At 41.8% G+C, this 12,944-nt stretch overlaps 1 protein-coding gene across 4 annotated transcripts in view; it reads right to left on the bottom strand.

The window, feature by feature from the left end:
• Positions 1–595: 595 nt before the first annotated feature.
• The window catches only part of kcnh5b (potassium voltage-gated channel, subfamily H (eag-related), member 5b), a 113,256-nt gene continuing 100,907 nt past the window's right edge, over positions 596–12,944 (bottom strand). Inside the window, exons 13-14 of one of the 4 annotated variants that reach the window (XM_034123151.1) lie at positions 2,559–2,753; positions 596–2,471 (exon numbers count right to left, since the gene is read on the bottom strand). In XM_034123151.1, the coding sequence (XP_033979042.1) occupies positions 1,671–2,471; positions 2,559–2,753 (996 nt within the window). In that variant the 3' untranslated portion in view covers positions 596–1,670. Of the gene's footprint in view, positions 2,754–12,944 lie in introns of all 4 variants that reach the window. The other 3 variants (XM_034123160.1, XM_034123141.1, XM_034123134.1) reach the window with 3 other exon arrangements.

The following is a 12,944-nucleotide window of genomic DNA, read 5'->3' on the forward strand; positions in this document are numbered from 1 at the left end:
CTATTAGTTTATCCTAGAGCCAATGACAAACAGGAATTAGCCATAACAAGGTCCGTTGGGCAATTATTAAAACCTCTAATTCACTGTTTTCTGCCACCTGTCCATTCACTCACACTGTAGATAATGAAGCAGGAATGACATGAACCTGCTCATTACAAACAATTTGAACCTTACATGATGACCACCATGCATCTGTGTTCTTCCTTATTCTTATTACATATGATTGTGTGTGTGTGTGTGTGTGTGTGTGTGTGTGTGTGTGTGTGTGTGTGTGTGTGTGTGTGTGTCAAATGAGTGCTGATATAATGTAGTGTGAGGGAGGACAGCGTCTAAATCTCACAAGACCTGAAAAACCTTCTGATCTCCCTTTCTGTGAAGAAAGGCCTTTGGGGTTCACATCAAGAGATGCCACCACACTGTGTGCATGAAGAGTGTGTGTATATATATATATATATATATATATATATGTGTGTGTGTGTGTGTCTGTATATGTATAAGTACGCACTCTGGAGCATAAAACTTCTCCTTTTGCATGCAGATTTAGAAAACTGATATCATAAAAAGTACAGTATTCCATTTCTTATTACTCGAGCTCTTTGCGGCGAAGCTGCTAATGGAATTCAGAGCGGGGCTTCAGAGCGGGGCTTCAGAGCGGGGCTTCAGAGCGGGGCTTCAGAGCGACGCTCGCTGGTTAAGACTGCCGTGTGTGGTGCAGGGGCTGAGGGATTACATGTCTCGGTGCTGTGAGTGATCTTTAATGTGAACTAAATTGGTTTATTTCCCCTAAGCCTTCATCGTCGACCAAACCTTACCCAAAGTGCATTCTGCCATCCCTGAATCATGCAGAGGAATGGACCAATAAAAGAGGAGGAAACATCCTTCATTCACAGACATGATAACTTAAGGTATAATATTCTCTCGGCGTACCCGAGCGATGCATAGACACGAGGAGGATCCTAACAAAATATCCATTTAAGGGTTCCCCCGATATCAAACTGAGGCCAAGGACATTTTTGTAATCAAAAATAGAAAATCAGTTATTATAATAAGCAAATTTGATAATATAAAACATACCAGAAAATTCCACTTAAGTGTTGCTCATCATCACATTTGTGTTCTTAGGAGGGTGAGGCAAAAGCAGAATCATCTCACAGGCAAAGAAAAAAAAAACATCCCATTTCGATTCCTCTATTTATAAATAATCCATGCACAATCCCTCTGCCAGTAAACCCCTTTCTTACTCAATGTCTATAGTGCTACCTGTATGCAACCCTGAATGTCCACATAGTCAATTATCAATGAAAAAAATTCATATGTACAGTGCAGCTCAATAAAATGTCTGTTTAAATTAGATTTGCATGCAGTCAACTGCATAATATACAGGCGTATAGTAAGTACGATCAGTAGTTGTTTATTTGGCAGACCAGAATCCAGCTGGACATGCATTAAGAGGTATGTACAATCACAAAAACGGGACCCAGGTCAGTACGGAGAGAGGACTCTCACTCGACCCGGAGATAAAAGTTAGTGTGCAAATGTTAGAAACTTTAACCTCGGAGGATTACGACCAGTGGCGTAACTGATGCCCAAAAATGGATAAACGTGATCATAGTAGAACAATGTGCCATGTGATCAGTGTTGGCTCCGGTACACCACTGGGTGAGCCCCCTTCAGAGCCCCTCGTCCTTCTCTGAGTCCGGAGAAACAGGCCTAGAAACGGTGAAAATGTCCTGACGTTGTATTTTGGTTTTGGGTGTGTTGTGTGCCGACGGCCTCTCGGGGGTCGGTCTCTTCTTGTCCGACAGCAGTTTGATGATCTCGGCCACCTGACCCTCCAGAGCGCCCAGCCGGCCCCCCAGAATCTGGATGTCCTCCCGGAGCTCCAGCCGCGTCTCGTGCAGCGCCGCCTGCAGGGCCTGCTCCGGGATGGGGCAGAAAGGGTGAGGGGACCCCGCCCCCCCGGGCAGAGGGCTGTGGAGGAGCGGGGAGATGGCAGCGGGGGTCCGTGCCTCCCCCGCCCTGTCTATCCGCAGCTCACTTTTCGTAATACCGCTGTCGCATGAGTCTGTCTTTCGGAGCGGATTGTTGCTGGACACCCCGCCCTCCTCTACACCCCCGCCGCCTCCTGCCTCCTGACCTTTGCCCTCCTGAGAGAGCATCTCCACGGAAACAGCCTTGTTGTTAAGCCCCTCCTTCCTGGGCTCCACTGGCGCAGCGTTGCTTCTCAGACGCATCCACGCGCTGGCTTTCACCACGGGTTTGGTCAGCGCGGGGCTGGTGCTGACTTTCACCCTGACAGTCTGCTCCCCTGCAGCCCCCCCGGCACTGGGCTTCAGCTCCATGATGTCACAGTTGTTCTGCTTTACGGGGGGATCGCCGTACACCAGCGAGCTGTGCATGGGCGTGACCTGAGACACCGTCAGCACGCTGCTGCTGAGCGGAGCGCCGTTCTGCAGGGAGGAGGGGGGGCGCTGCAGGCTGAGCGGCAGGGAGTGCTGCAGGCTGGAGTGGCCCAGCTGCAGGCTGTGGGGGTGCAGGTGCTGCTGGTGCTGCTCCACCTGCAGCTGGTTCTTCTCCACGTCCAGCTGTGAGGTGGCCGTCGCCCCCTGGCTGCGCAGCTCCTTCTGCTGCTTGAACTTCTGGAACAGCTTCCGGACTGGGTGGTCCTGCGGGATGGTGAGCTGCACCTCGTTCTTCGCCCGCTGCCTCTCTTCTTCCTCCTTCTTCACGTCACTGATTTTGCGGAAAATTATCTGCAGGGGAAAGAACAACATGGTGCTTATCAGAACACTTTCATATGAATACTATGAATAATAATTCTATCTCCCGCTTTCTACGCTCAGCATTGCACATTAATCATGGGAGATAAAGGATTTTCCCTAAAAGAGTGAGAGACAAATGAATATTTGTTATTATGAAAATCTGTCAGACTTTCTCTACTTGAGCACATTCACAGAAATTCCTTAGCAGTACACTCAGGTACTGTCTTCTGGAGATCCATGTTAAATTATCCATCAGTGCTCTACACCCCCCCCCCCCTGTATTATTCAGCCTGAGTCTGGCGCCACTCTCTCCTGGCTCCCCTTACACACTAATTACATTGGGAATGAATGGCTGTCAGGCAGGCAGGCACCCAGCCCTCCTATTGGTGATGCAAGTGTTATTCTTAGTTAAAATGATGAGGCTCCCAATAACTGGGAAGCTGAATCAATCTTGGAATTACAGACAAAAGGCAGGGGAGTTGCACACCTTGCTGTCCATCGATAATCTACCTAACGACCACTTTTACCTCCCAAACTCTGCTTTCATTCATCTACACTTCCTGCTCATACAGCCGCTGCTGCTGAGAGATCCTAAGCCAAGTAAAGTCTCCTCTCTGTAGTTTATCATCAAATCTCCGCGGCTGCCTGCAGGCATAACCGGTAACATAAACACTTGTAATTGAATTAACTATGACAAGTAGACTGTGGTTTGAGTCATTTAAAAGTTTGCACCAGTGGGTTTCTTTTTCCCGCATGTCTGAAGAGAACAAAGAGTCTACTGTCTTTGTGTATAAATCAAAACAAGAATCTGTCACAAGTGAGCCGATGATGCTGATGTTACTCGATCAAATACAATGAACCTTCATTAACTAACCATCACTTTGAATTAACTTCAGCGACTTCATGGTATCATGGCAACAACAATCTCAACAGTCAAGTGAAGAGCACTCCAGTGTATCGAAAAACCGTAGAGAAACTCCCTCTGGAGGAACTATGGGATTTTAGATGGACCATAACCTACAGTATATAACACACTAGAGGAAAGGGAAAACCCCAAAAAGCAATAGGGCCCCTTCACTTTCTTTTCACAAAAAAGCTAATTTATTATATGAAATGTACATTTTCTAGAAGAGGTTATCATTTGTTTGAAAAATGCATTTCAAACAATTCAAATCGTCTGATGTTTTAAATAAAAGTATTACAAGGAGATTTTAAAAAGGGTTTATAAGCATTAAAAGATTAAGTGGAAGCACCTAGAGTATTTTCTGTACCTGGAGTAGAAGCACTGAAGAAGAAATAATTGAAAATAAGCAGAAGCTCCACTGTAAGTGATAAAAGGTGTTTTAGGTGAGGTTTCACTGTAAGCACTGAATGGATTTGATGCTACTGTATACATGACTTGTAACTGTTTCACCTCTTGAACCTCACAAATACTATTTAGAACTGAGTATAGAAAAAGAAGAATGTCAGTACTGAATGACTGCAAAAACCCAGATTTGTATTTCCAATTCAATAAATTCTCCCTTTCTACAATATCTGCACATGGCAATAAGGGTAGGGCAGCGGGTTGATCAGAGAAAGTGCTTGGAGAAAGAAATGTTGCTGCTTTCTCTCAATTGAAAATAAAAAATGTCCTGATACATTAGACCAACTTTATTTCACTCAGATCCATGCCTTTATAGACTTGGCAGCCAGTGGTTTTAAAAAAGTCATAAAAAAACATGTTGGCATTGCAGTTATTGTTGGCAGTGCGACGCGTCTTTAAGCTCTGCGCGATGAGAGCTTTGACCACGTGGCTCCTGGTTGAATGGCCTGACAGATTTCTCACATTCAGCCTAATTTCTTCTGACCCAATTATTCCATCCTTCTGTCTGCTCAACATATGGTCTCATTCACAGTCTGAAGTCCTGCGTGACACATTCACAGAATAACACAGAGTTATGACTAATGCTTCTGAATGGCTCTCTTTCTCGTCAGCGTCTGAGAAGTGAGGAGTCATAAGAGGCGGCGAGAGAGATAAATGGCTGCTAAAGATACACTCGGATGAACAGCTGTCATATTAACGCAGTATATGATTACTACAGAGATTATAAGGAGTTATATTAAATCAGCATCGCGTATTAAGGCCTTTCGAATTGAAAGTTTGAGGTGACATTATGCCTGCATTGATTAATCACATCATCAATTATAAGAACTTCCTGATGACATAACGCAAAGTTAATTTAATAGCTTTTTGAGCTGAATAGGTTATGTAATTAGGTTACACTATTGAACACTGGCATAAGTGGAAGTCCAGGCCTCATAGTAATCAGAAGGGTATTCATCTCCAGCAGTGAAACCACTTGAATTTGATTTCCTCCTGATTTTCAGAAACTGTTTAAATGCTGGCTAACAGCTAATGACCATTATTGACATCTTTTAAAATGGCACTTTATCTCCCTTCCATATTTTCAAGCTTTGCCCCTTGTGCTTGTTAAAGTTATTTATTTGTGGGCTTTTCTACAATGTCAACAGATTGACATTGATAGCTTTGTATAATGTTGCTATGTCTGTGTCATCTTAAAATGGCTTGAAAAATTATATTCTCATGGCAGTGGAAGCAGTGGATGTGTAACAGCTGCTTCCTGCCAGCTTGTGCACACCTGCGTCCTCCAAGCGTTTTTTAAATATAGCCAATGAAGAGCAAAGCACCGTTTTTGTGTGTGTTTGTGAAATTGACTCAAAACAAAAACATAAAACTTGTGTTCGTCTAAAAAGTAGCAGACTACCAGGTTGTCCCAGATGGTAACAGGTTGGAAAACAGGGACATCAAATGTTTGTGTTATATATATTTGTGTTGTCTTTCCATGAGTGTTGTCTTTATTTTTCAGTTATATAGTACACCTTTAGTTGTGATCACCAGCTTTAAAGCACAGAATATTTCCTGCCGTTAGCAGATCTCTCTTTGAGTTCAACACTGCAGAGGTTATCTGAGAGCCGCTGTGCATTAAATCAGTGCGGCCCCTTTATAGTTAACCTCACACTCTCCTGAGAGCTCAGCAGCGTTCTCCGGAGAGATCCTAATGCAGATGTGAGGATGCACATGCTTATGGAGAAACATTAGCATGCAGAGCCTGGAGGGGATTGGCTCTGCCCCAAACAGAAGGACCACAAAAACATAGCCAACAAAAACACCATCCTATACCACTCTTTCGAAAAGAGCCAGTCAGACAAATGTGAGATTAAAACAACTACTTTAGGCTACAAGTGGCTACAATTTGTCCTGATTTAATCCTTGAAATGTGCTTATCAAAGACCAGCAGCCTCCCCAAGTTATCACACACTATCAATAAATCAATCAAATTGAATTTATACCGCACAATATTAGAAATAACACATTTGTCTCAGGGGGCTTCACGGCGTATACAGCTACCACCCTCTTTCCTTATACTCCTTGCATCGTACAAGGAAAAACTCCCAAAAAAGAATGGGGACATTTTTTTCGAAACCTTGGGGAGAGCGAAAGAGAAGGAATCCTCTTCCCGGACGCACAAGCGTGTGATAGATTATAAGACAAACCAAATGACAAAAAATGACACTGTGAACGTACTGTATATAAAAAGGTGGATCAACAAAACACCTCTCGTTTGCTCCGTTCACTATAGTTACCAGTGGCTGCCCAATTTTGCTTTAAGACAATGGTATTATATTATCATGTTGTCAACAGAAGCACACCTGTTAGCTCTCCTTGTTCCTGAATGGGGGGAAAAGCTCCCCAATGATATCAGGACAGCAGATTACACGTCTTCCATCGCAGACTGAAGACTCGACTGCACTTCAGCCATTCAAAACCAACAAAATACAGATCTTGGATTTGTATATTCATGGTTAATATCATTTATTTGAAGTTGCTGAATATGTGAAATATGTTGTCTGTGTCCTCTGAAAACTGCATTACAAATACAAATCTTAATTTCTTTCAACCAATTTGTTTCAATGATTATGCGAAGGGCGTCTGCTAAACGGATTTCTGCTGGAAGAGTAAACACTTGCTCCCCAAAGACTTTTAATACGTAACATGTTTTATGATCTAAGATTGTCAGCAAGAAGTGTCCTGCCGACCCTAAAGTCTTGTACCAGAGTAAACATATCTCTTTATGTTTCATTTACAGCTTCTCTCAAAGGATTTAAACCATAGTCATTTAAAAGGAGTAGGAATAAAAACAAATTGACATCAAATTAATGAGGTTTATAATTGGATTTGCCCAGGAACAACATCATATCAGGGACAAGAATACAGAACTCAGATGCTGGTTTTGACTCCAGACATCTAATTAAAAGGTGATTTACATGAAATAAAATAAAACACTGTTTCTCTTGTTGTAAAGAATCCAGGGTCTTGAACATATTCCTGGATTTCTGTAATTGTGGCAAGATGTGATTTAGAATTACAAAAGGGAATGGTTTCCCTGATGGTAAACCTGTATGGAAGCATTTTATTTGAATGAAAATGTCTAGAGGGATTAGTCCCTGCAGTCCGACTGCACAGGGGGTTGGACTGTGACAGGATATTAGGGCTCAGATCTAGTGTTTCTTCCTTTTTGGAGCCAAAACGACACATACATCTAATAAAACATTTATAGAGAGCTAAAGTGAGTTAGAATGAACTCGTTATCTTAATGTTGTTCTTCTAGCTCTCAAAGTGCTTGGTCAGACTCTTCAGTATTGCCAGATTCATACAGATAATTTATAGAATAATTAAATGGAGCTATTAGATGAAGAGACACAAAAATGGAGGAACATTTTAAAACATATCTCAGAATATCATAGCGGGGATGAAATGAACAAATTACTCAGCCCAACCAGCGTCACTCTGTGAAACTCTAAATAAACTGAGACACACGTCTGCTCTGCTCTTGAATATTTAAACGGACCTGACGTACATTCAGGCAGCTCGTAAACACAATGTGTAATTTGTTCTTTCTGTAGCTGGTGCTCTCAGTATGGGGAAAGGGCTTTACCAATGCAAAAATCCAGTTTATGTTGGAACTATCTTTGGCTTTGAAGTCTGGGACAAAAATAGATTTTTGGTTGGAGCTCATCTGCGCCCACAGCGGTCTGAGGCTGAGAGAGCAGAAAACAGGAGTGTAAACATGCTGCTTCTTTTATTTGAATACCTACCTGCTCTTACAGTATCACTGGTTAAAGGAATAAGATTCAGTCAGGCAAAACACTTCACACTATGAAGCAGAAGAGTATGCATCACTTCACAAGATGACACTTTTTAGCTTTTGGCACAACTATTCTTTTCTGAAATGTACAATAACCTTTGGTTTGACCCTTATGTAGTAACCTTAAAGGGGACCTATCATGCAAAATGCACTTTTGTACGTCTTTTATACATGAATATGTGTCCCCGGTGTTCCAGGGAACTCACCAAGTGTCAGAAAACACAACCCTCTCTATTTTCCTCCATACCCAAATCTCTAAAAAAGGGGCTGCAACGGATCTGATAAAAACTGATCCAGATTTGAACACTGTCCTGACGTCAGGACAGTGGCGCTACGGCTATTGGGCCAACTCCACCAATCAGGAGGAGACAGCCACGGCCATTGCCGTTCGAAAGCGCTGGAGACGCTGTAGTACATATGCCAGGCCAGTAGATGGTGCTGTTCTCACTGAATCTGCCCTTGCAAATCCAGAGCTAAAAAATGTCAAATTGAGCAAAATGAGGCATGGCTAAAATGCATGATCTGTTTGGTATTTTGCAAAAAAAAAGTATAAATATGCCTTATATAGGTATGGTCCTACACTATATTATTCAAATATAGCATGATAGGTCCACTTTAAAGGGGCCCCATTATGCTCAGACACTCCCTCTGGCGGGAGCTTTGGGAATTTAGCCTTTGCAGACCATTTACATGCACACAAACCTTTATAACACACTACAGGAAAGGGAAAAGCCCAAAAAGCATAATAGGGCCCCTTTAAGTGTATTGTTAATCTAACAATCAGCGGCAGTATCATAGAGTTTACGGGTTATTTAAAAGTGTTGAGACCCCTACCGATACTTGCTGTATTTGCACACTGGAGAAATGTGTTACAATGAAGAATGGCATGAGGAAATAAACAAAAAGAGAAAGAGAGAAAGGAACAAGAGGAAAATAAATATATAATATGATGGCCACAAAGTGATCGAGGATGATTTCTAAATTCTTATCTAATAATCTCAGTATGAAATGTGTGCGGAATTCGCTGCTAAGCACTTTGGATCATGATTACATCCAGCCTCTGGTCTGTGTGCACTTTTATTTGAAGTGTCCTCAGCTGATGTCACTCTCCTCCATCACTCTCTGTGCACCGTCTCCTTTTCTTATTTTATGGTTTGTTGTTTATGCAGAGATGCCGGCGGTCACACGGCGCTCTCCATCACTCATTCATCACCGTAATCGTCCAGCAGGAAGCGGCTGTGTGTGAATGTGGAGAGAGAGAGAGAGAGAGAGAGAGAGAGAGAGAGAGAGTGTCGCGCAGGAATGACGGAAGGGCCCATTAGAGAGGAGCGTGACTTGTTTGTGTAACGGTTCACATTCGGATCAACCAGAAAAACACAGATCTACAGAGCGGAGAGAAACCTGGGACACGTTTAATTTCTGTGGAGGCTTCAGACAGGAAGGAAAAACACATTGTGAACTGTTATGTCATCATATACTTAAACTATCAAAAATCCCATGGCCTTTTGGTGAGTGAGCCCTAACGATGCTAACATACAGGTACGCCTACAACAATGACACCACTGTATGCTTATGAAGTTCATCTAAAAATACTTCAGTGAACTTTAACAGCAGCGGAATTAATCAGTAGAAAAAAATGACACAATCTTAGTAAGCTCAGAGGTTCATAAAGATGGTCTGAACAGAGATGACACACAAGGTCATAACATTTAGATTAAAAGCTGGGAACTGAAGCAGAAGTGAGTAATGGCTTCTGTCACTTCCACCTCAAAAAGTGAAAATGACTTTTAACTCTTTTGATGCGCTAATATTTATTAAATGTTTCATTATGGTAATGAGGTATTGAGTTTTGAGTCATCATTGTGACCCTGGTTTTGGGGGGAAATCCTATTTTGCCATGGTTGTAGGTTTTAAACACAGTAAGTTACATTATGAAAAAGAGAATATAGTGTTGTTTAAAACCTTACTTTGCAACAGTCAGTTTTTTAACTCCAGGCTTGTTTGATTGAAGAGAAAAGGCTAAAAAAGGAGAAAAATCCAGACTTCAGAAAGAAGAAAAAAACCCAGATAAATTGACTTTTTCCTTTTGAGTTGATATTGAAGTGGGTAGAGGAGGAAGGCCTCATATTTTTAAATTAAATAAGTTTTTAGCCTAAAGCAGAAGAGAAGGAGTCTGTCTGACTGAAGTGGGATTGGAACAGGAGGGCTACAGGTTTGAAGTTTGACTCTGATTCTCAAGTTATAATCTTTCAGAGTGTTTGATGCTGTTCATGTAAAACAAGTAGAATCAAATCCGGTGATTCTAACATCACTTGTAATACATATTTGTATTCCAACCATGTATCTACAGTTCAATTTAAAATAACTTCAACCTCATCTTCACAGCGTTTTACAATGAGATTCAGATCAATGTTTATCTGTCTGGCCCACAACTTTCCTGTTCAGGTCCAATCCCACCACTTTCATAGTGTCCTTTTTTGTTAAAAAGCTCTTAAAAGCTACGTAACACTACTTAGGAGCAAACAGCAGAAGTAAGAGACAAGCTGGAGAGAATAGTGGAGTATTAAGCAGCTTAAGAGCTATCATTTATTTGGGAGTTGGTGGAGACCAAACAGAACAAAATGGGAGTGAATATCTTCTCTGTAACTGCTAGATGTGAAGGAAATGCTTTCAACAAGTTCAATATAAAACGTTTATACAAGGTGATGATATGTTGAGTTCACACATAGTTTTCCACGTCCTCCATACTGTATGACAAAAAAAAACAGGTGCCACTTTTCCTGTGAAACCCCTAAATGCTTATTTTCCCAAGTAAAAAATGTATATCCCCATGAGTTTCTCAAATTCAATGTTGCTGCAGTGCATGCTCAAGATCTCTCATCATTTAGGTAACATGAAGGCAGAGTTTGAGCTCATCTGGCTCATTTAGACAATTATGAGAATCAAAAGCTGTGCTAACTCAGCTTACTCTGCAGGCTGTGATGTAAGAAAAAAATGTTTTTATATAATTAACAGCAGGGCGGCTGCATGAAGCCAAAGCCAGCTCAGCACACTGAAACACATCCAAACACTCCGATCTGCAGCTGGCAACCCTCAGTCCATCAAACTGTGTGAATTATACGGAGTACTCTCAGTAATAAAACATGATCGAACCGCGATGCAGGCGCTTTTTGCTTTCATGCAATAACAAAATGGTTGGCGGCAGCAGGAAGTGGAGGTTTAACAGCTCTAATAACAGGCAGCGGGGAAAACAGGATCCAAATGCAGACATGGGTGGTTTGAGTTATGTGTTTATGTAATTCAAAAATCAATGGACAGGCTTACAGGTGTCAGAGACAGCGGAGGAATCTGAGGGGGCTGAAGCCGGTACGCAGGTCAAGATGTGGGCAAAGATTGCATTTAAAACAGTAAGACGAAACTGGAGTATGTTTTCAGTTGACAGGTAGGAGACAAATTCAGTCTGACTTCCAACAAAAACGACAGCATAGTTGAGTTTAAATGCTTTAAATCACTTAATACGAGTATTTCTAACGGACAAGAACCTCTCGTGACCGTGTTAGTTATCATCTATACGGAAGAAGCAGAATAAAGAAGCTTGAAAATGGCGTAAAGCAGCAATGTTTCTGAAAGAGGAGGTCAGGGGTGACAGTGATGTCTTCTTTGTTTTGCATTTGGTATCCAGCAATGTTAAATGGAGTTATCTTTATCTTATCGATAACATATGCTGAAGGTTTGATTCTAAAAGCTTCATTGTCATAATCATCCTTCTGACATTTAAAAATCCTGCATTTGAATCACCAGAAGTTTTTCTGTTTTGTCTAAACTAACTCACAAAAAGAACTAATAACTATTATAATAATAATAATAATAAATCATGACATTTAAATAGCGCTTTTTATAGTGCTGACAGCTGATAGAAACTAAGTATATACTGTAGTTCAACATAAACACTATAAAAAAGACCCGATTTGGAACATGAGTGGGATGAAGCCCATTTAGTTAACATTTTTACCTATTCGTGAATTCTATAGAGGCAGAGAGGCAACAAGAGTAAATAGAGAAAAGACTATAACATGCAGTAAATCTCCCAGGGCCAGAATCAGGGCCGCTTTTGGCCATGTGGGCGTCACAATGGCAGGTAATACCTGAGACATGCTGAGTGTGTGGGAAGTTTAATCCTGAATGCTGGAGGGGCAAAATAGTGTGTGTGTGTGAACATGATATGTGTGTGGGAGCACTCAATCCTGCACATGATTACATTTGTTCCGTTGAGTTGTAGTTCACACACACACACACACACACACACACACACACACACACACACACACACACACACACACACACACACACACACACACACACACACACACACACACACACACACACACACACACACACACACACACACACACACACACACACACACACACACACACACACAATTGATCTTAGCTGGACTGCTGGATCTGACTATTGACTGCAATACATGATAAAATGAAATAACAATAGGACCGAGTGGCGGTTAGGGGGGGGGGGGGGGGGGGGGGGGGGGGGGGGGGTGGTGCAGCTAAAGCTCTGTTCTGGCAGACGTGGAAGCAGCTCGTATCATGAAGCTGCTAAAAATAGAAACAGAGAGAGAGACTGCCGGGCAGGAAACACGAGAGCAAGATGAGATACAATCTACTGAGTTTACAGAGGCAGCGACTGCATGTAACCCAAGTGGATATTAAGGCTTTTTTTACCTCTTAAAGTAAGATGCTTCCCACCAAAATATTTGATCCTGCAAAAGTATACTTGAATCAAAGCACATTGTTCTTTATGATTATGTTTAGGCACTCGAATCAAGGGTTATTCAAAGGATTCGGTTTGAATACAATAAGATGGCTTAAGTGTTTATTATTGTTTAACTGAAACACTAGTGTTTTCCTAAACTATAAACACTATTTCAATCTGTAAAAACAACTTTGTGCAA

The sequence above is a fragment of the Trematomus bernacchii genome, unplaced genomic scaffold (assembly GCF_902827165.1).
Source record: "Trematomus bernacchii unplaced genomic scaffold, fTreBer1.1, whole genome shotgun sequence".
Taxonomy (NCBI): Eukaryota; Metazoa; Chordata; class Actinopteri; order Perciformes; family Nototheniidae; genus Trematomus; species Trematomus bernacchii.